General features: G+C 34.3%; 1 protein-coding gene across 4 annotated transcripts in view; it reads left to right on the plus strand.

Moving 5' to 3' along the window:
• Nucleotides 1-21,123, plus strand: part of CSMD3 (CUB and Sushi multiple domains 3) — a 1,163,243-nt gene that overhangs the window by 997,787 nt on the left and 144,333 nt on the right. For all 4 annotated transcript variants that reach the window (XM_028122520.1, XM_088023099.1, XM_028122521.1 and 1 more), the window contains 3 exons: nucleotides 889-1,092; nucleotides 13,439-13,563; nucleotides 20,647-20,743. In XM_028122520.1, the coding sequence (XP_027978321.1) occupies nucleotides 889-1,092; nucleotides 13,439-13,563; nucleotides 20,647-20,743 (426 nt within the window). The remainder of the gene's footprint in view (nucleotides 1-888; nucleotides 1,093-13,438; nucleotides 13,564-20,646; nucleotides 20,744-21,123) is intronic.

Below are 21,123 nucleotides of genomic sequence, written 5' to 3' on the forward strand. Positions count from 1 at the left end.
TATAATATTTTACTGTTTCATTTTTAATAGTATTCCTTCATTAAACAGTATGTGATATTATGAATTTAAAAAGGCACTATTAACAAGTCACATAAGAGGAATCAATCTATTTGGAATTCATCATATCATTTTTTTGGGCTGTTTTCAAACTCTTTAATCCTATCTGTATGAGTTTTAAAAAGAAAAAACATCCTGTTATCATTCTATTTTACTAAACAAAAAAAAAAGTCACAATCAAAGGACATACCTATAAAGTCTAAAAGCAATTTCAAATTTGATACTGTATGATTATTAAAATAAAAACTTCTATTGTTGTTAATCTGTCTGACTTCTACTTAGCCTTGAACATAATTGTCTTCATCAATAACAAACATATTTTGAACAACTAAGTTTGTGAACATACTGTGAAATTAGTAAAATGTTGTGTTTTCTTTTTTAAATCTATGAAACTACTGAAAAATAAAATGTGACATTACCTCATGAAACCTGACACATGTTTGAACTTGGTATCCCAGTTTAAAAAGAAAAAAATATATCTTTCAGTTATCATCCCATAAATTGAAATACCTAATTCAAAACTTTTTGTTACATTAGTAAGAGTTTAGTAAAACAAAAAATAAGAAAAAAAACCTTACTTGATGTTGTTTAAAGGATCAAAAGTAAAATGTTTTTTTAAACAAAAGTATCTTGATGACAATAGCAAGTATTCATTTTAAATTTTATTTTATTTTGTATGAATATTAAAACTTTTAGAAATGTATTCAAGTTGTTAATTTGAGTGCTGATAAAAAGTGAAGACTTCTTTGAAATTTGTTTAAATAGTTACATTTTGAAATCTTTATTTCTCTACCAAATATGAAATTAAAATCAATGATTATTTGTACACAGCTGTTCCTAGAACAAGTTCCACACAATGCAGTTCTGTGCCTGAACCAAGATTCGGAAGAAGGATTGGCAATGAATTTGCAGTTGGTTCACTGGTTCTTTTTGAATGTAATCCAGGATATATCCTCCATGGATCCATTGCAATTAGGTGTGATACAGTGCCCAATTCTTTAGCCCAATGGAATGATTCCTTACCTACCTGTATTGGTGAGTATGTAAGTTTGAATGCTTGTATATATTTTATATCAAAATTAGTTATTTTGCATCTATCAATAATTCTATTTTAGATCTAGTAGTTATTCATTATTTTTTAAATACTTCATTAGTTATGATGTATATAAATTTGCAAGTAAATGTGGATATTTGATGCAGTTCAGATGTAATGTGATCAATGAAAAATATTTTTTGTTGAATTAGCAAATAGTTTCCTTATTTATTGATTTAGATGTTTGAAGATATATGTACATATTGCCAATAACACAAAATTTGAATGCTACTAATATGGGATTGTTGAAATAAATATCTCTAAAATTTTATGCAGAGATTACTATGCCAATATGTAAAGAATTTATATATCTCTTAAAGATCTCAGAAGCTGATTTTTTTGGACATATTCTACTTTGGCATCAAAAGAATTACAAAATATGCATTAGAAAATAAATCTGTTTTTTCTTTTATCTATTAGTTATAGATATGTATAAAAAATACAAAATAAGAAATTTTTTGTCTCTCACAAGTCTAAGCAATAATATTTTGAATGAGAGGAATACATAGGATTAGCCAGAAATCTAATTGTTTAAAACTTAATTTTTGCAAGACTGTATCTACTTTAAATTGGTAAATGGAATATACACTTTCTAAAGTTATGGGCTCTTAACCCTGTTAAATTATATGAAACAGATTAAAATATTTTTCTAAGCCAAAATTTTAGAATTTTATATTATTTCAAGATCATTACAATGACTTTTGGCTGTTGTACAGTTCCATAGATGTAGAAAAGGTATGTTAGGAAGTTTTATTTCTTCTTTGTCCCAAGAGCATATCTGGAAATTATTTTGTTTGATTACATGGTATTACATTATTTTTTTTTTAAGATTTATTTATTTGAACGAGAGAGAGAGAGAGAGAGCATGTGTGCAGGGAGTGGGGGGCAGAAGGAAAGGGCGAGAATCTTAAGCAGACTCCCTGCTGAGTGCAGAGCCCAAGGCAGAACTTGATCTCAGGACACTGACATCATGACCAGGCCGAAATTAAGAGTCCAGTGCTTAACTGACTGAGCCACACAGTCACCCCTGGTTATATAGTATTATATTAAAAGAAGAATGGTAAGATTTAATCTCAGGTTAAGAAATAGCTCTTGAATTGAATTTTTTCATTAAAGTTATATTGGTATATGATATAGAAAATAAGAGGAAGAAATTTTTAAGTAAAAGATAAGCAAAATTTTGTTTTTATTTTAATAATTTAAATTCCAATTTCTCATAGAGGGTGACATGATTGTGTATATGCACACATATACACTTATAAATATATAAAATATGTTTTTAATAACACATCTTGCCATACCTGAAAAGAAATTATGTTCATCAATACTTTTTATTTTTAACTTTTAAAAACATATTTTACCATTTTTTAACACAAATTTAACATAATGTTAGCTCATAGTTCATTAAAATAAAGTGTATTGGGCACCTGGGTGGCTCAGTTGGTTAAGCGACTGCCTTCGGCTCAGGTCATGATCCTGGAGTCCCGGGATGGAGTCCCACATCGGGCTCCCTGCTCAGCAGGGAGTCTGCTTCTCACTCTGACCCTCTTCCCTCTTGTGCTCTCTATCTCTCATTCTCTCTCTCTCAAATAAATAAATAAAATCTTAAAATAAAATAAAATAAAGTGTATTTTAAAATTTTGAATCAATATACTAATTTCTACTGAGGAAGGAATAAAGATAGTCTGTTGATATTATTTATAGAACATGTAATTTGTATAGGATATATCTGTTCTAAGTATCATATATTTACTATCCATATCAGGACATTATTAGTAATTGTGCTGGGAAGATGGTATAAACCAAGGCAATTATGAATAAAAATAAAGGATGGATGGTCACTTGGTCTTTCTAGGAACTTGATATCAGCAGCCCCAAAACAGATATACCTAACATAGTTCACAGGGCATTCTTCTTACACCAAATATTTTAGTTCTGCCCACTATAATAAATGGAATGTGAACTATTATTTTATTATTCTTTTCTTTGTTGAAAATTACCTATAAATGTAATTTAGAACACTAGAAGGCTATAAATGATTCTTCAACTTTCTCATCTTTCAGCTAAATAACCACAATTTCTGATATGATTACCAATTACTTAATCCTTTCTATTTGCCAGGTTTCATGCTGAGCAATTTAAATACATATTTAACTTAATCCTTATAGCAAACCAATTGGAAAAGTTACTTTCAGAATTCACAATCGAATAAACTGAGGTTTAGAGAGGTAAAATAGTTATTTTTAAACTGACAGGACATAGTAGGTGGTGGAGTAGGGGCAGTAACGAAGTTTTTCCGACTCCAAACCTCAGCCTAAAATGATAGTGGACTACTTCTTTTTAAGTTTTGATTTATAAGCTAATTCTTTCTTAATTCGACATCTACATTTTATTTATAATGTGAGATTTCTTATCCTATTGAAATACATTTTTGACAGTCAACGAGTACAGGAAAACAAATAATTTGGAGTTAATGTTCCTCCTGTTTTTTACCTAACATAGAACTAGGGTTAATGGAACTAAAAGATCTTCCCCTTTCTGTACTTTTATACTCTCATAAAGACAAAACAGATGTTTCTCCTTTTGAGCCACAATATATATTGACTTCATACTCTTATAAAAGAGTAATAAATGAATTATCTAAACTAAAGGACCATGAGCTGAGAGAAATGTTCCTGTATGTCTATGCCAAAATTAGTCATGCAATATGCATAAATCGGAAATTACATTGCTTTAAATCAGCTTAGTAATTGAAGACAGACACATGATAATAATAAATCTCTTCAGCTTCACAATGGATTTTTTAATATTTCTCTGTAAATATCAGGAATCAGTCACTATTTCTGTCTTTTTCCAGTAATTATTTACATAATTTGTGTCACGTTTAGTTTATTTATGTAGGTATTCGTAGAAAATATCAATACCGTATAATAGAACATAACTAGGTAAGTAGATGTCTTCATTTAGTTTCATATACATGATGAAAATTCCTTGAAAATAATCATTGATTATAAAAATAGAATGATATAATAACACCTGGAAATTCATAAACTAGCTCATTAATCTTTAAATATCATTGAAAAAAATCCATTTATTGCTCCAGTTTGAGTGTTCAGAGAACCTATATATGTAAAGTACTGAAGTGTAAATCTATAAATTATCCCTTAAAGGTTCTATTTGTATATTTATCATGTTAATGGGGAAAAATTGTAAAGAATCATGTAAAACCAAATAAAATCCCCACAGCTGGGAATTGTAGGTTCTCAGCATAAGGGTTAATTAAGTCTTGGGCAGTAGTCTTGTGCTCTGACTTTAACACTGAGATGTGGTGAGTTATTACATGATCCTAGAAAATTTACACAATTTCTGATTCTCAATTGCTGTATCAATAAATCGGGAAAATAAGAAAATTTCCTTGTAGGTTTATTGTGACTATTAAATGATTTGGCATAGTTCTAGTCCAGTAAGTACTCAATAATTAAGTTGTTTTTGTTGTTGCCAAATCTTCCCTCACAGAATCAGGGGAGAAAACTTTAATTCTAAAGGTATTGGATCTAGAATATAGAATTTACACGCAGTGCTGACAAAAGGCTTGATATTATTGATTCTCATTTGTTGATATGTTGTTTTAATAACATTTTAAAGTTAATAAATGTAAAAATTATCTTCCACAGAAGATTTTTGCATCTTAAAAAGGCTAAAAACATGGACTCCTATCATCCTTTCCAATTCTAATAATTTAAGGTCCCTTGAATGCAACATTTTTTTTTGCACTTAAAACTTTTAAGAAAGACATTGGAAGAAATATAATAACAATTTTCTTGAGAATAATAGTAGTTATTTATTAAAATACGCTATTTTGGGAGATTGAAATTTCTATCAATTGACACATTTAAGGACCAATGGTTGAAAAAACTGACTTAAAACAATAGGCACATGTTCATGATTTGTTTTGTTCTCATTGTTTGCAAGAGTATAAAATTAAAATAAAGTTAAAATTTAAACAATGATAGGGTACCTGGGTAGCTCAGTTGGTTAAGCATCCGACCCTTATTTTCGGCTCAGGTCACGATCTCAGGGTTATGAGATCCAGCCCTGTGTTGGGTTCCATGCTGGGTGTGAAGCCTGCTTAAGATTTTTTCTTTCCCTCTGCTGCATGCTCATTGTCTTAAAAAAAAAAAAAAATTAAACAGTGATTAATACGATTATAATTGGCTTTGAGTATGTATATTTAACAAAGATTTGCATTCAGACTTTTCTTCTATTCTTGAAAAGTTAAAAAAACTTCATTATCCAAAGAAATTTCTTTTGTCTATGAAAATATGAAAATGAGACAGGGTAAGAAGAAGAAAGAGATAAAAAGACATTAAGAAAGGAGTAAAACAAGAAAAATGAAAGAACATTTTAGGAATAAGAATGGAAATGAGAGAAAAAGAATATACTGTGGGATAAGGAGAATAAGAAATCTAAACCCTAAACATAAATCATTTTTATTTAAAGCAGAAGAAAACCCCTAGGCTATATTATTACAAAGCTTTTTGTTGGTATATTAATGGAAGAAAATGTTAGTTTATTTTTGTTTGTTTCAAGTTTTTATTTAAATTCCAGTTAGTTTAACATATAGTATAATATTAGTTTCAGGAGTCTTACAAAGCCTTTTCATATATGTCACATATATCAATCAGTCGGTTAATCCCAGCGTTTTTGCCATCAGAAATAAAAATCCATGTAAATAGAAGGAAGATGATGCTATTCAACTATGGTCCTTTCAGCAAGGACAAGAGTTCCTACTAGGCACTAAAACCTATCAGACTTTCAGACCAGACCCTAGTTCATGGCTGACAGTCAACTTCCAGAGTAAATGTTAGTGTATTTTCCCCAACCTGGCTGGATTCAGCCTCACTTTCTACTTTAAGGGCAAAAGATGAAGTAGTCAGGAGCCATTGCAGTCTCTCCATCAGAAGTCCTTCTGTAGGTAGCTCCCTGGCCTTTTTGAGAAACCTGTTGCTGTGTCTCTGGAGAGTCTGAACATAGAACAGACTACCTTTTACTTTCCATTGGTTTGAAAGTGCCTACCTAGAGAGAGGAAATTGAATAAGTCTACAACTGCCTAGTTCACATGAAAAGGATTACTTTATACGATTTAAGAAATAATGTACACCCTGGTAAATCCAGAAAATTGAATGTATAACAGAAGAACCTATGGTATCAATGTGAGACCAAAAATAGAAAGGTGATGATTCTAAATGACACTCAGATGATAACTCAGTTTAGATTCTACCATTTGGTCCAACTGCCGGTCTCTACATAAATGAAAATATACTTGTATTTCTATTTTTAATGGTAAATATTTTTAGCTTCAAAATGTTCTGAATAAAAATAATTGTGTCTTAAAATATTCAAAAAAGGAAAAGGTTTGATATCTTAAAGATTCAAATATGAGAGTCAAGTACACAGTCATCTTTAGGTTAGTATCAAAGCATTATCTTTAATTTTATTTATTTTATTTTTAAAAGATTTATTTATTTATTTGAGGCGGGAGGGGGGGAGCAGAGAGAGAGGGACAAGCAGACTCTGGCTGAGCACAGAGCCCAACGCAGGGCTCGATTTCATGACCCGGAGATCATGATCTGAGCCAAAATCAAGAGCTGGATGCTTAACCTACTGAGCCACCCAGGTGCCCCAAAGCATTAGCTTTAATTTTAGTTCATTTTCAACATTTGTTCATGGATAAAATGTTAATTGCCTCAAGATCTTTGAACTTTCTATTTTTCCTGCTTGGAACATGCATTCCCAAAGATATCTTTTAGGCTTACTACATCACTTCATTCAACCTGATAATCTTCCTTGAACATCCTATCCAAAATAATTTTCTGCTACCCATCCTCCATTTGTTCTATAACTTTACCCTGCTTCTCTTTAATGACAGCCATCCCCCATGTTATACGTAGCTTGGGGTTTTTTGTTTATTTGTTTTGTTTTTAGTTGCTTAATCTTTCTTGTCCTCCTCTGCCCTGACACTGTATCGTTTTTATGTTCCTCCTGGCATTTAATAAGTGTTCAATAAACACTTGCTGGGGAATGGGTTTTAACAATTAACTGTGATAATTTCCTGAATTCTTGTAGAGGTCAAACAACTGGACAATTTCCCAAGTCCCGGGCCCATGTATTTTTAGTTTCAGGCTTTTGTAATTTATTTTTTTTTATTTGTTTCAGGGGTACAGGTCTGTGATTCATCAGTGTTATATAGTACCCAGTGCTCATTACAACCCCCTCCCCACCAGGTGGTGATGCTCTTGCTCACTTTGCTTGCTTAGACCTTTACAAGCCACTGGAAGTTTAGACATCTTCTGAGAGTATTTCTGTAGAAAGAGACATAGGTAAAACACAAACAATAGATTTACATATTATACGGGTGGTTTTATTCTGAGAGAGAACAAATTCTCTATTTATTCTTTACCGTTTAAATATAATCTTTGACAGTCTATTTACCAGATTTAATAATTGTTTTGTCTCTACCTTTACTGTTCAGTGAATGCTCAGTTAACAACTTAACTAAGTGAGCATCCATTTGAATCCAAAAGAAGGCAGTTTTCCACAGTCCTAATGATTTCCATCTCCACTGTATTATTTTAATTTCATGGTTCTTACTACTATTACCAACACTTTCCTTTTTGTTGTTGTTGTTGTTATAGTAAAACACAATAAAATGATCCATAATTTTGCAAAAACTGACAGACTGTAATTAAACTGTTGAGTGAAAAGCAGCCTCATTAGTCATGATATGTGGGTGGTGCTTATAGTTAAAATGGTCAGATACTAAGGTAGGGAATACACAAGTTTAAATGACCAGTATGTAAATGATATTTAGTAATCTTGCACAGATCTGTCATATCCAGCCATTCTTAGGCAAATTATAATGAAGTACAGTGATATTTTGATAAGAACATTGGACTTGGAATAAATATAAAACTGAAAAATATGCCGAAGACTGAGTTTTTATCTTCCAAATTTGACCTTGTTACACTTCAGATTTCTTAATATTTTCAGTCTCATGAAATTCCAAGCTCTCCTCCGAGACTCTGTGATTCAAATAATCCCCTGCAGCCACTAATAACTCTGACAATATGTGGCCTTAAGCAAAAGTACTTTTGTTAGTGGGGGGTCTTTTGAAAAGCCCCTGAACCTGCCATTTATTGCCCTTAGGGAAAAAGTCTATTTATTTATTTATTTTTAAAGATTTTTTTATTTATTTGACAGAGAGAGATACTGCGAGAGAGGGAACACAAGCAGGGGGAGTGGGAGAGGGAGAAGCAGGCTCCCTGTGGAGCAAGGAGGTTGATGTGGGGCTCGATCCCAGCATCCTGGGATCATGACTTGAGCCTGAGCTGAAGGCAGACGCTTAACGACTGAGCCACCCAGGTGCCCTGGGCAAAAAGACTTTAAATAGTTGCTTATCCCATCACCTTTATCTGGTTAACCCCCCCTCCCCAACACAGAGAACCTTTAGAATCCCAGAAAGAACTACTTCTACTTGTATTCGCTCCATGGCAACACCTGTTTATATCATCTTTTCTTAGAGCAGGAGAGAAATTGATGAGGAAATAAATACAGGAGCTGAACCCTCATTCATCTATCCATTAACCCATGAAGAGGTTACTCAATAATAAATAACAATTAGTATTTGTAAGAAGCACTATTAAGCATTTTCTTTTTTAATGTTGATATCAACATCAGGAGGTATATAAGATTATTATTTCTCTTAAGATAGTAAAACCTCTGTGGTTTAGAGATAAAAGCAGAATTAGGTTTGGAACCCAGGATGCTTGTCTAAAAGCCTGTTCTCTTACTCCATATGTTATATAGTGTATTACTAATAAGTAGGGAAATATATATCTTTTAAAATAGGAAAAAATATTAGGGTAAGTAATATACGTGGGAATTGAAACTTTATTAAATATCATGTGTATAGTAATGCATATCCGGGGATACTTTTATAGTATATTTGTATACTGTAATATGAAAATTTATATTGTTATATGTGGCTTATTTAAGAAGATACTGGGAGAAAGGAATAATGCAGGAATGATGAAGAGGGACCTGTAACCACAATATATACACAGATATACAACCAGTCTATCAACAGTTTATTCAACAAGCATTTAGTGAGTGCTTACCAAGTGTCAGTGTCTCTTTTAGCTTTGAATAAGAAAATTAAGATTCTTGCCCTTTTGGAGTTTACATTTTAGTAGTGGGAGATTGAGCAAAATATCAGTAATTCAGATAGTGGTGTGTACTATGGGGAAAAAAGAAAGGGCTGGAGGTCAGAAGAAGTCACCCAGGACATGCTGCTGTTTTATATCCAGATGAAATGAACGGAGGGGGTTATAAAAGTCTTGGAGGTAAACGTGTATAGACTGTGAGGCAGAGACAGATGTTCAAGCCACAGCAAGAATCCCAGGTGTCTAGAACAGAGTGAATGATGGCAAGCATGATAGAAGGGTTTGGGGAGGCAGAGCAGAGGCCAAGTCATATGGACCCTCAAAGGCTGTGAGAAGTTTGACTTTTCTCTAAGCAGTGAGGGAATTCAGTGACCTAGGGAATGACGGGGTCTTAATTTCTAAAAGATCACTGTGGCCAGTGTAAAAAGGGATGGAGTAGAAGCAAGAAGACAGGATGGAAGGCTATTGAAATAGTGGAGAAGAAAAGTAATGGTAATTTTGATAGGAAGGTCATGGTCAGGGATGAGAATTGATAAGCTTTGCTATATATAGTTAAATATTTGATTTATATGTATATATAAATATATATACATTTATATATATTTAAAGATTTTATTTATTTATTTGACAGAGAGAGAGACAGCAAGAGAGGGAACACAAGCAGGGGGAGTGGGAGAGGGAGAAGCAGACTTCCTGCTGAGTGGGGAGCCCGATGCGGGGCTTGATCCCAGAACCCTGGGATCATGACCTGAGCCGAAGGCAGATGCTTAACAACTGAGCCACCCAGGCACCTCTACAATATATTTTTTTAAATGGAGATGGGAATGTTTGCTGATAGGTTGAACATAGATGTAAATGTGAATTTGAATATAAAAAAAGAGAAATTAAGATGAATGAGTCCTAGATTTTTGGCCTAGAGCTAGGTGAATGATAATGACATTTACTGAGATGGAGAATGGTATAAGTAGAGGAAAATTTCAAAAGTATTGTTTTAGACATACTAGTTTTCAGATGCTTATTAGGCACATTATTGTAGGATTCTGAGCAAAAGTCAGAATTTGAGATAAACATTTAGTAGTCATACTATATTGATGACATGGAAATACATGCCATTTTTGAGGGGTGACAGAAAGAAAAGAGAAGATGGCTTAGGTCAGAGAGTGTTACAACATTTAAAGGATCAGGGGAGGAGGGTGAGAAAGAAAGAAAGAAAAGAAAAAAGAAAAATGAAAGAAAAAGAAAGAGAGAGAGGAAGAAAAGAAAGAAAGAAAAAGAAAGGAAGGAAGGAAGGAAGGAAGGAGAAGGAAGGAAGAGAAAAGAAAAAAGAAAGAAAGAAAGAAAGAAAGAAAGAAAGAAAGAAAGAAAGAAAGAAAGAAAGAAAGAAAGAAAGAAAGAAAGATTGATTGATTCTGAGTATAGCCAGTGGTATAGAAAAAAAGCAGGCTAGTGTGGTCTCCATGACCAAAGAAAGGCTCAAGGTAGATTAAGTGATCAACAGGAAGAGATAATTACTCATAGATTGAGTAAAATGCAAATTAAGAATTGAATATCACATTGCAAGAATATTCTGGTGACTTTGGCATAATCATTTCAATGGAGTGAAGACAAAAACCTGATGAAATTGTTGGAGGACAGACTGGAAAGTGAGGAAGAGGGGATTTGTTCCTGTAGCAGCAGGGAAGGAAAGCTTAGAATATGAAGGGTGGATGCGTTAGAATCTTGGCGCCACAGTGAGCAGACTTCCAGACAAAAAGTTGAATGCTTCATCTTCTCAGACTTCAGTCTAGTGGAAGAGACTAACATATAAAGAATATGAAAACATAATATGAGCTATACTATCATAGAGTTGTAGAAGAAAGAACTTGGTGCTATGGAAAACTATGGGACACTTAACAGAGAAGGGAGTTAGCAAAGAGGTAAAGAGGTAAAATCAACATTGAATGACCATGGATGGTAGTGTTGGCTACGTGGGAGAAAGACATACCAAATCACAGCATTAAGAGAGTATATTAGTTCAGTAGGCTGAACTGGGATGGGTGATTGGGATGGTGACATATTGGGAAATCACGGGTACATAGAAGCCTGGAGGTATAGTTGGATACTGATAAAATTAACTGTATTTATCCTTAGAATTGAGGCAATAGGGAGATTTTTTGAAGGATTTCCAGTGGTGAAGTAACATGATCAAATTTTAATTTTAAAAAAGTCATTTTAATAATAATGAGACATATTACATGGATAATATACCCACATAACGCGGTCCACTGATATGATTAATGTAGTAACCTAGAAAAAAAATGAGAGTGAGGTAGGATAGTGCCAGTGGAGACGAACAGCATCTGTATTTTCTTTGAACTTAGAATCAGCACTTCATCAATCACTTATTTTTAATCTGTTTTTGGGGTAAATCTCTATTATAGGATTCTTCTTCCACTCCTGGCATGTTAATTCTTAAGTCATCTAAAACTGTTGGGTTTCTTTTTACAGGAGCGAAATTCTTTTCTGACCAATTTAACCTGAATTAATATATAACCCAATAACATAAATTTATAGGAAATTACAACAAAATGGTTTTCTTTAAGGATACATTCTTACACTATTAAAAACATTTGTAGCACTCTTTTGAGCAATTGTCCTATGTTTTTGCATTAGGCTTTGGAAGTAGCAGAAAAATATTACTAACTTTTTAAAAATTATTATTATAAAAGGTATATCCTGATAACTCACTCTTATAACCAGACTACAACAAGTGCCCAAGGATCAGAGTGTCAGTGGTATCTAAAATAATAATAGTTGGGAAAGGAAATAGTAAAATGAAGTACAATTTATTGACCTCTCACTCCATTCCAAGCAATCTGCTAGCTTCTTTATGTACGTTAGCCCATCTATATATTTTTTCACAAAAGCCCTTTTTAAACAACTGCATTGTCATTTCACGTATAAGGTATCTGAGTTTCAGAGAGTTTAAGGAACATATCTAACATCACACAGTATTTAACATTGTAAGTTAGGTCATGCCCAGAGCCAAACTGATAGTACCAGTGGTATGAGAATTTTATTTTAAGATTAGTACTTAGTACTTTTTTTAAAAAAGTGATAGAAGGGGCGCCTGGGTGGCTCAGTCATTAAGCCGCTGCCTTTGGCTCAGGTCATGATCCCAGGGTCCTGGGATTGAGTTCCACATCAGGCTCCCTGCTCGGCGGGAAGCCTGCTTCTCCCTCTCCCACTCCCTCTGCGTGTGTTTCCTCTCTCGCTGTGTCTCTCTCTGTCAAATAAATAAATAAAATCTTTTTTTTTTTTTAAAGTGATAGAGGCCTTTATTGACTTCAGAGCAGGTCTATCTACACACTTACTTTTTCTTTCCATACTGTACTGGCAATAACCAGACTGGCCCCATATCAAGTCTCTTTCTTCCACCAAAGGACACGGACCAGAGCTAAACTATCAGTATTCAAATTTCATCTTCATCTCTTACTAGCTCTGTGATCTCCGGCAAGTTATTGAATTGCTTAGTGACTCTATTTCCTGTAAAATAAGGAGAATATTTATTTATATCTCATTGGATTGTTGGGAGGCTTTAATGAGTTAAAAATCTGTAAATTGCTTGGAAGAGTCCCAGGCAGTCAGCAGGCTCTGTATAAATGTTATTATCATCTTGATTACTCCTGAAAAGATGCTATTACTCTTTAAAGGATGCATAAAGAAAAAGGTAACAAATACAAGATAATTCTTCAAAAAATTCCATTTCTAGATATGAGCAATTTTAATGCAAATGTGCCAGTGCACTTTTTAATAATATGCTGGAGATGATAGGCTGTCATTGAATTAATTGTAGTATGAGTTTAGATATGCCATTGTGAGCTTATCCATTCATGTTGTCTACTTATTTTTAAGTTTTTAGGAAGAAAGATTTAATTTTCATTGTTCTTTTGAGTTTTAAAAAATAGTAAGATTTGGCTGTGTTTGCAATTCTAGTATCTGTCTAAGATGTTATCTCTGACCTTTTCTCTTATTTTAATCCTTTGCATTAGAATTAACTCCCTCTCTTGAATTGTTTTACTTCTAGTGCCCTGTGGTGGAATTTTAACGAAGCGCAAAGGGACTATTTTGTCTCCTGGATACCCTGAGCCTTATGACAACAATCTGAATTGTGTATGGAAGATCACAGTGCCAGAGGGAGCTGGCATTCAAGTAAGGAAATTTAAATTTTTCTCCTTTTCACTGTATGTTTGAAGTTAATCCTTTTTAGAGATGATAGGTTGCAGGTTACTTCCAAAGGTTTAGCCAGTGCTTTTCCCTGGCATGGTTGAATGTAAATAGAAAGATACTTGTTACTTTTTCCACCTGCAAAAAAAAAAAAAAAAAAAAAAAACAACAGAAAACCAGTTCAAGAAGGCATAAGCAATAAGTACAAATATGTTGCTCTACATGACATGGAATCTTGGGGTAAGGGTTTTTTAGTTCAGAGGTTTAGTTGTGTCCTTCCTCATCGGGGTTTTTCTTTCTCTCTTCTCTGCTATTTTGCCATGTTGGCCTAGTTCTTAAGCTTCTTTTCTCATGATCTTGAGATGACTACAAAAGTTCTAGACATAACAGCTTTATGCAGTAATGGCCAATAGCCAAAATGGAATGTTTCTATCTTACGTACCTTTACAGTGGTTACAAAAACTTTTTAGAAATCCTTCCAGTAGACTTCCCTCTTGTACTATTGACCAAAATTGCAAGAATATCCATTCCTAAGCCATATACTGGCCAGTAGCAAAAAATTTATTATGGTTTATCTCAAACAAATCAACATTAAGTACCTGGATTAAGCAAGGGGCTCAGCTTCCTCTGATATATACTGTCCTCATTTAATCGAACAAAACCAATTCTCTGTTAGCAAGGAACAGGGATGCTAGTCTATAGACAATCAACACGATATACCATATTATTACAACCAGGGAGGAGAAATTTGACCAGTTACTCTGTTTTACAAGGAGATTGTTTCTGGATAAATTGATGGCATTTTACTCCTGAGTCCATATATATTCCATGGAAAGTAATTATACTTCACAAAATAGTACATAATCTGTATTTTATAAAAATAACTTGATTACTTCTCCAATTGAGTCATAAGGTTTTCCTTTGGAAACTTGAGGTATCTATCAGCTATGGAAAAAGTAGCCAATAAATCATTCATTAAAACTGAAATTTGAGAGTAGTATAGTTTTCAGTTAAAAAAAATCAACTTTTGAATTTATCTTTGTAATTTTTCAGAAAATTAAAAAAAATCACTTGACGGGTATTAGGAGTAAAATAGGTCAGTAAACCAATGAGAAAATATGAAATGTATGTTTATAGTGTTTTAAGGACATTAAAAATGAAAAGACTATAGATCTATGCTTATATTCTGACTAGCTGTACTATCATTTTATGGCCAACTCGTAAAATTCAGGGAAAACCAATCAGTCCTATCTCATCACTGGTAGAATGAACAAGAATCTTAGAATTGTCCATGTTCCAGGTTGTATAGAAAATCTGAAATCAGATGGAAACTTTAGAAACTTCACAGAATATTTGCTATATCATATAGTGTCAGTTTATGAAGGTTATCCTAGAGCCTCTATATGTTAATATCAGCTTATCCATTTCTGTCTCAGCTTACAATAAAAAAAAAAAAAAACTAGCATTTCCCCTCTAATTCTCATTTTTTGTTTTTGAGCCCTGCAATGTGGCTTTAGCTTCCAGTGCTCTAAATGAGCCACTCATAGCAATCACTGAGGACCTATAGTTCAGTAAATGCATTGTGTTGCTCATCCTGCTTATTCTGACAGCAACATTCTGATCATGCCCATTCTCCTGTCACTCTTAAAACATGTTTTTCCTCCTTAGTTTTTATGGCACCAGTACTCTCTTGGACTTTGTTTTATTTTCTTTTTTACATCAGTGGCTCTTGCTTCTACATTTAGGAACATGGTCTTCTCTTTCTACTCAACACATCAGATACAATGTTTGAGAGATTCTGTGATGTTTGTTCACCTTACCTGACACCATTCTCTCTGCCATCTTGTCTACTTCCATGTCTTTGGCTACCATTTTGTGCTGATGAAGCCCAGGACCTGCATCATAATAGACCATCAGAAAACATTTTTTTTAATGAAGACTGAATAAATGTTGGTTCTCAAACCTAAATATCCAACCAAGACCTTTTACCTAAGCTTCATGACATATATCTACCTGCCCACTGGGCATTTTCAGCTAAACTTCTTGCTGGAATTTCAAATTCAACCTGTTCAAAATTGACTTCATGATTTTTTCTCATTATGATGGAGCTTCTCCAGTGTTCTCTGACTCAGAATGAAATCCCTCATCCATTCAGTTGCACAAACCAGAAATCTTGATGATTTTTTTTTTCTTCTTCTGCTCTATACAATGAAATATGTCAGTGTCAGGTCTGTCTTTCATAAATCAAATAAGTCTATTTCTCTCCATCCAAATTTTTATCACTTAAGATTGGGTCGTCATCATCCCTGTCCCAGGTTCTTTTTCTCCTTCAATCTATTCCTCAGAGGGCAAAGAGAGTAGAGTAACCTAAAATTAAAAACCTACTAATATCACTTTCCTGCTCACAGTTCTTCAGCTGTCCCCTATATCCTTAACTCCTTTATTATGGTTAATTATGCCTTTGTGCTTTGTCCTCATTTCTTACCTCTTCTGTTTACACTATTTTAGTTCTTTACAAAAGCTCTCTTTTGCCTTTGGGGCTTTATGCGTGTTGTTCTCTTTGCAGACAGCATTCTCCTTGATCTCCCTTTATTTTATTTATTCTTAGTCATCATTTCTGTCTCAACTTAAAACAGTTTTGTGGAAGACTTTCTGTGAACTTGAGAAAAGGTTAAGTCCCGTGCTGTATGTTCTCATAGGTCCCTGTAATTTCCTTATTATAACACCCATCACATTTTACTGTTACTACTTACTTAATTATCCATAAGATCATGAGGGCACTAACTCAGTCTGCTCTGGCAGCTAGCATGTTCAGTAAATATTTTTAGAAAATGAACCAATGAATACCTCCCCAAGCAGTGGAGTTTTGGACTATTTTAAGGAGTTAAGACAGCATGATGAACTAATAAGACATCTGCAGACAAAGTACATTGTATATCACTTGTCCTAGCCAAACACCACTCAAAACTGGACACTTAGTATCAGTAACACTGTAAAATCTTTCACTGAGGAAGCATTTTAATTAATGATCACACCTTAGAAAACAGAATTTGAGTTTAACAGTGCATTTATCAAGTTTAAACAGGGTGTGAAGCGTACTGGATTTTTAAATTTAAATAGTCTAAAGTACTGCCAAACACTTTTTTTCTAATTAACCTCTTTATGTATGGTAATTTTAGACATATCTCTAAATAATAGAAAATTACCTAACACATACACACACATATGTAATATGTGATTTATCTTTGAAATTTCACTAATTTTACCTAAAAGCTACCTGACTACTACATCAGGTTTAAAGCAATGCTTATTTTATTTTATTCAGTTAGGATGAATATGTGTGTGAATAAAGAATTATATGAATATTCAATAAAATCTATACGAGATGAAATGGGATAACTAGTGGTGGGAAAAGAAACATTCAAAATGCTGGAAAAGTTACAAATAATATAGAGCGATTGAGCTATCTTTAGAAAGAGCCCAGCAAATAGAGTGATTTGTTATATTAAGTTTACATGAGAAGTTTGCGGGGACTAATGTATTTGCCTGTCTATTTTAGCAAAGTATATTGATGGAGAATTCCAGAAGGGCTATATAATAACAGAGTTATCAAGCAGAAGAGCGATCTTTATGTGAATAACCATGGGAAAACAATGTTCATTACTTAACTGTGTCAATTTGTAGAATGATCATCATGAGTTAATATAATCTAACAAGCACATTAAAATGAGATGTGAATGTTTATATGAGAAATATCTGGTTTTAGTGATTGGAAATTCATTACCTCATAAAACTCTCCTGTTGCCATAATGCAAAATTCTTCTAAATGCTCAATCAATAGCGTTTTTTTCTTTTTAAATCTTTGACTTTGACTCTCATTTGGCTTTGTCCTTGTGGGTCCTCAGTCATTTACTTGAGTCTCCCACACCCTCTGTGTTTATTGTGCCAAACTACATTCACAGTTTGCCCATACTCTGAGTGGCAAATTGTGTTAGTTTCCTGTGGCTGCTGGAAGTACTTGATAGTTTAGAGTAGCTGAAGTTTATTGTCTCCCAGTGCTGGAGGCCAGAAGTCTCAAAGCAGTGTTCCTGAGCTCTGGCTGAGGTGCTGCCAGGGCTGTGCTCTGACCCTCCACTCTTCCCTCTGCCCAGGCTCTACGGGAGGCCCTTTCTTGCCTCTTCTAACTGCCGGTGGCTGCCGGCACTCCTTGGTGTCTGTCTGTATGACTCCATTTTTTGCCCACATGGTCAAAGTGCCTTCTTCTCTTCTGTCTGTGTCAAATCTCCTTTGACATCTTTCTTATGATTGTATTTAGGGCCCATTTGAATAATCCAGGATAATCTCCCTATCACAAGATGCTTAGTTTAATTGCATCTGAAAGATCTTTTTTTTTTTTTTTCCCTTCCACATAAGGCAATATGTATAGGTGCCAGGGATGAGGACCTGATATTTTTGGAGGCCAATATTCAGTCTGCTATACATATGTATCCAGAATTAAGCACAATTTCTTCTTCTCATTAAGGTAATAGGCTTTCCTACAGATGTCTTCATTTTTGTTCTCACCACCCCTCTGATCTCCATAACTCAGGAAAAAAAAGATAAATTATTCTTAAGTCTTCCCTCTCACTTCCTTCCCTTATTCAGATTACACAAAAGCCAGTAACTTCCCCTGTAGCAACATATGGGGGGCATCTCTGTCTCCCTTTCTACTATTTATTCCTGCCTCCGATCTACTTCAATTTTTCATTGTTTCTCACACAGACTACTGCAGTGGACACTGAAATTGTCTTTTCACTTATATTTTTTTCATCCAATGCAGTGCAGTACTTAAAGCAGTTCTGATTTTGCTCCTTCTAAAACCTTCAGTGGACTGCTCACTTGCATAATTATTGCGGTGGTGTTCAGTCTTTCTAGTCTCTTGGCCAATCTGTCGCAACTAAGATACATTAAATCCTTTATACACACTGGACACTGTTCTCAACTAAAATTAGTTTAGTTTTTACAATAATTCTATGAATCAGATACCTTTACTATGATGATTTACGAGTAATTGAAGGCACAGAGAGATTAACAACTCTTTAGTATTACATGGCAGCCAGTGGAGGGAGCCAAGAAGCTGCAAATCCAGGCATCCTAACTCTGCAGTCTTTTGTATTTATCCACTAAGCTCACTCTTTCTAACTTTTCTCTCCTTTTCCTAACTTTGCATGCATATTTCCTCATATGTAGATACCTTCTACTGTGTCTAAATTGGATTACCGATGGTTCACTAAATCCACCTCATGACTTGCCCCCTCTACATTTTTATAACTCAATAATTTCTTTCAGTGGAAAACCTCTCAATACATTTAGCTTATCTCAAATGTCAACTCCTGCATGAATCCTTACATTTTTTTTCCTTTTCTTTTCCTTTTTTTTTTCCCCAGCTGAATGCGATCTTTTCTTCCCCTGAATTGTAGGAAAGGAAAAATCAGATATGAAGAGAGAACTGATCATTGTTTAAGGAGGTGGTGATAATATTACAGACAGCTTTAATTCCATTCTTCTTCCTGTCCTGGAACGTTGCCATTGGGCCTAATGCCTGTCACACAGGCAGGGTATCTGTTGCCATGTGGCACTCACCCCTGGAAAGGAGACACCAGCATTCACTTGACGGGAAGAATGATGATGGTCTATTTTGTAAATAAGAAATTTTTAATGAATGTAATTGTGATAATTATTTAGCGAATGAGTGCGTTGCTTACAATTATAATAGACTTTAGCTAAATAAAATAAATTTATTTTAATAAAGTTAGTCCTTCCCTTCCTCCAAAACAATAAAATATATACTACACAAAGAGAAAAAGGATCACATCTACAGTTGTGGGGGTCCTGTGGGTTCTTGCAAAAGCTCAAGCTGTGCCAAGTGAAGTACAACAAAGTAACACATGCCTCTTTCTTTAAATAAAATTTAATAGACATGAGAGAATTGTACTCCAGCATTTCCCTTCTCAACTTTAGGGACCTTCACAGTAATCTAGTTATTATGACTCCATTCATAAAAATAATCTTTAAAAGATGTACCCAAATCAGTTATAAAGTATAATTTTGGTCATCCATATTAAGACCTTTTAAAAATGTGCATAGGGGATAATGTTATTTTTTTTTTAAGATTTTATTTATTTGACAGAGAGAGACACAGCGAGAGAGGGAACACAAGCGGGGGGAGTGGGAGAGGGAGAAGCAGGCTTCCTGCTGAGCAGGGAGCCTGATGTGGGGCTCGATCCCAGGACCCTGCTATCATGACCTGAGCTGAAGGCAGACGCTTAACGACTGAGCCACCCAGGCGTCCCAATAATGTTATTATTTTTTTTAATGAAAGGAAATTGAGCAAAGGTTAGGCAAATAAAGGAAAATAAAATGTATCCAGTATAAACCTAGCTAAACTGGCAAGAATCGAGCACTCCAAAACATAAAAGTTCACCAATTGTTTGGAAAATGCATTGGGATTCCTGGCACTAAAACATTAATTAACCCAAAGCCTTTATTTTTAGTTTTTTAGTTTTTATTTCTTCATTTACTTTATATATATATATATAGAGAGAGAGAGAGAGAGAGAGAGCGAGAGAGAGAGTTAAAGAGAGTGGGGGGGAAGGGGTAGAAGGGGAGGGAGAGGGACAAGCAGACTCCCTGCTGAGCAGACACGGGCTCCATGTGGGGCTCCATCTCATGACCCTGAGATCATGATCTGAGCCAAAATCAAGAGTCAGGCACTTAATTGACTGAACCACCCAGACACCCCTAACCCACAGCCTTTAATAAAGAGAATACTCTGAGATGGTGACAGACGTTATCAATGTTATACGCGTAGTAAACACTGCTAGGTGCCCCATGGGCTCTTCTCACCAAAGTCAGCTCCTGTAGGCTAGTGCCACAATGGCAAAGATCAGTTCTGTTAAAATCTTTCTATGAAGAGCCACAGTGACATGGTCCCAGCTTGGAGTTCTCTCTTCTAATACGGCGAGGAGGACTGTAGTATTAGTATCTTGTTAGAAATATGTTTTCTTATCAGTAATTATTATTTCACAGGTGCAAGTTGTCAGCTTTGCTACAGAACATAATTGGGATTCTCTGGACTTTTATGATGGGGGAGACAACAATGCTCCACGACTCGGAAGTTATTCAGGTAAATAGAAGAGCTGAGCTTAATTAAAACACAGATATAATTAGGAATATAAAAATCTCTCTCTCTTTTTAAAAGAGCTTCCAAGACTCTGACTTGGCAGTTTAAATTCCTTTTTATAAACTATACACAGGGAACTAAATTACAAGGTGAGAAATTTGAAAGGCATAAAAGGTAATGACATTGAAATTGCTATTTAAAACCTTACTATTTTCTTACTATATTTATGTAATTACTTATGATGCCTTTATAGTAATATTTTCAGCTGAGCTGTGGTTCAGGAATAATATGTGTGCCCTTTTCCCTTAAATAGTTAAAAATTAGACAGTGCTTGGTAATTATGCTCTATCTACTCAATAGAGTGTGACCCAGCCATTAAAATA

This window comes from Eumetopias jubatus, unplaced genomic scaffold (assembly GCF_037043125.1).
Source record: "Eumetopias jubatus isolate StellerSeaLion01/CBP00866 unplaced genomic scaffold, mEumJub1_p1.0 scaffold_4, whole genome shotgun sequence".
In the NCBI taxonomy this organism is placed as follows: domain Eukaryota; kingdom Metazoa; phylum Chordata; class Mammalia; order Carnivora; family Otariidae; genus Eumetopias; species Eumetopias jubatus.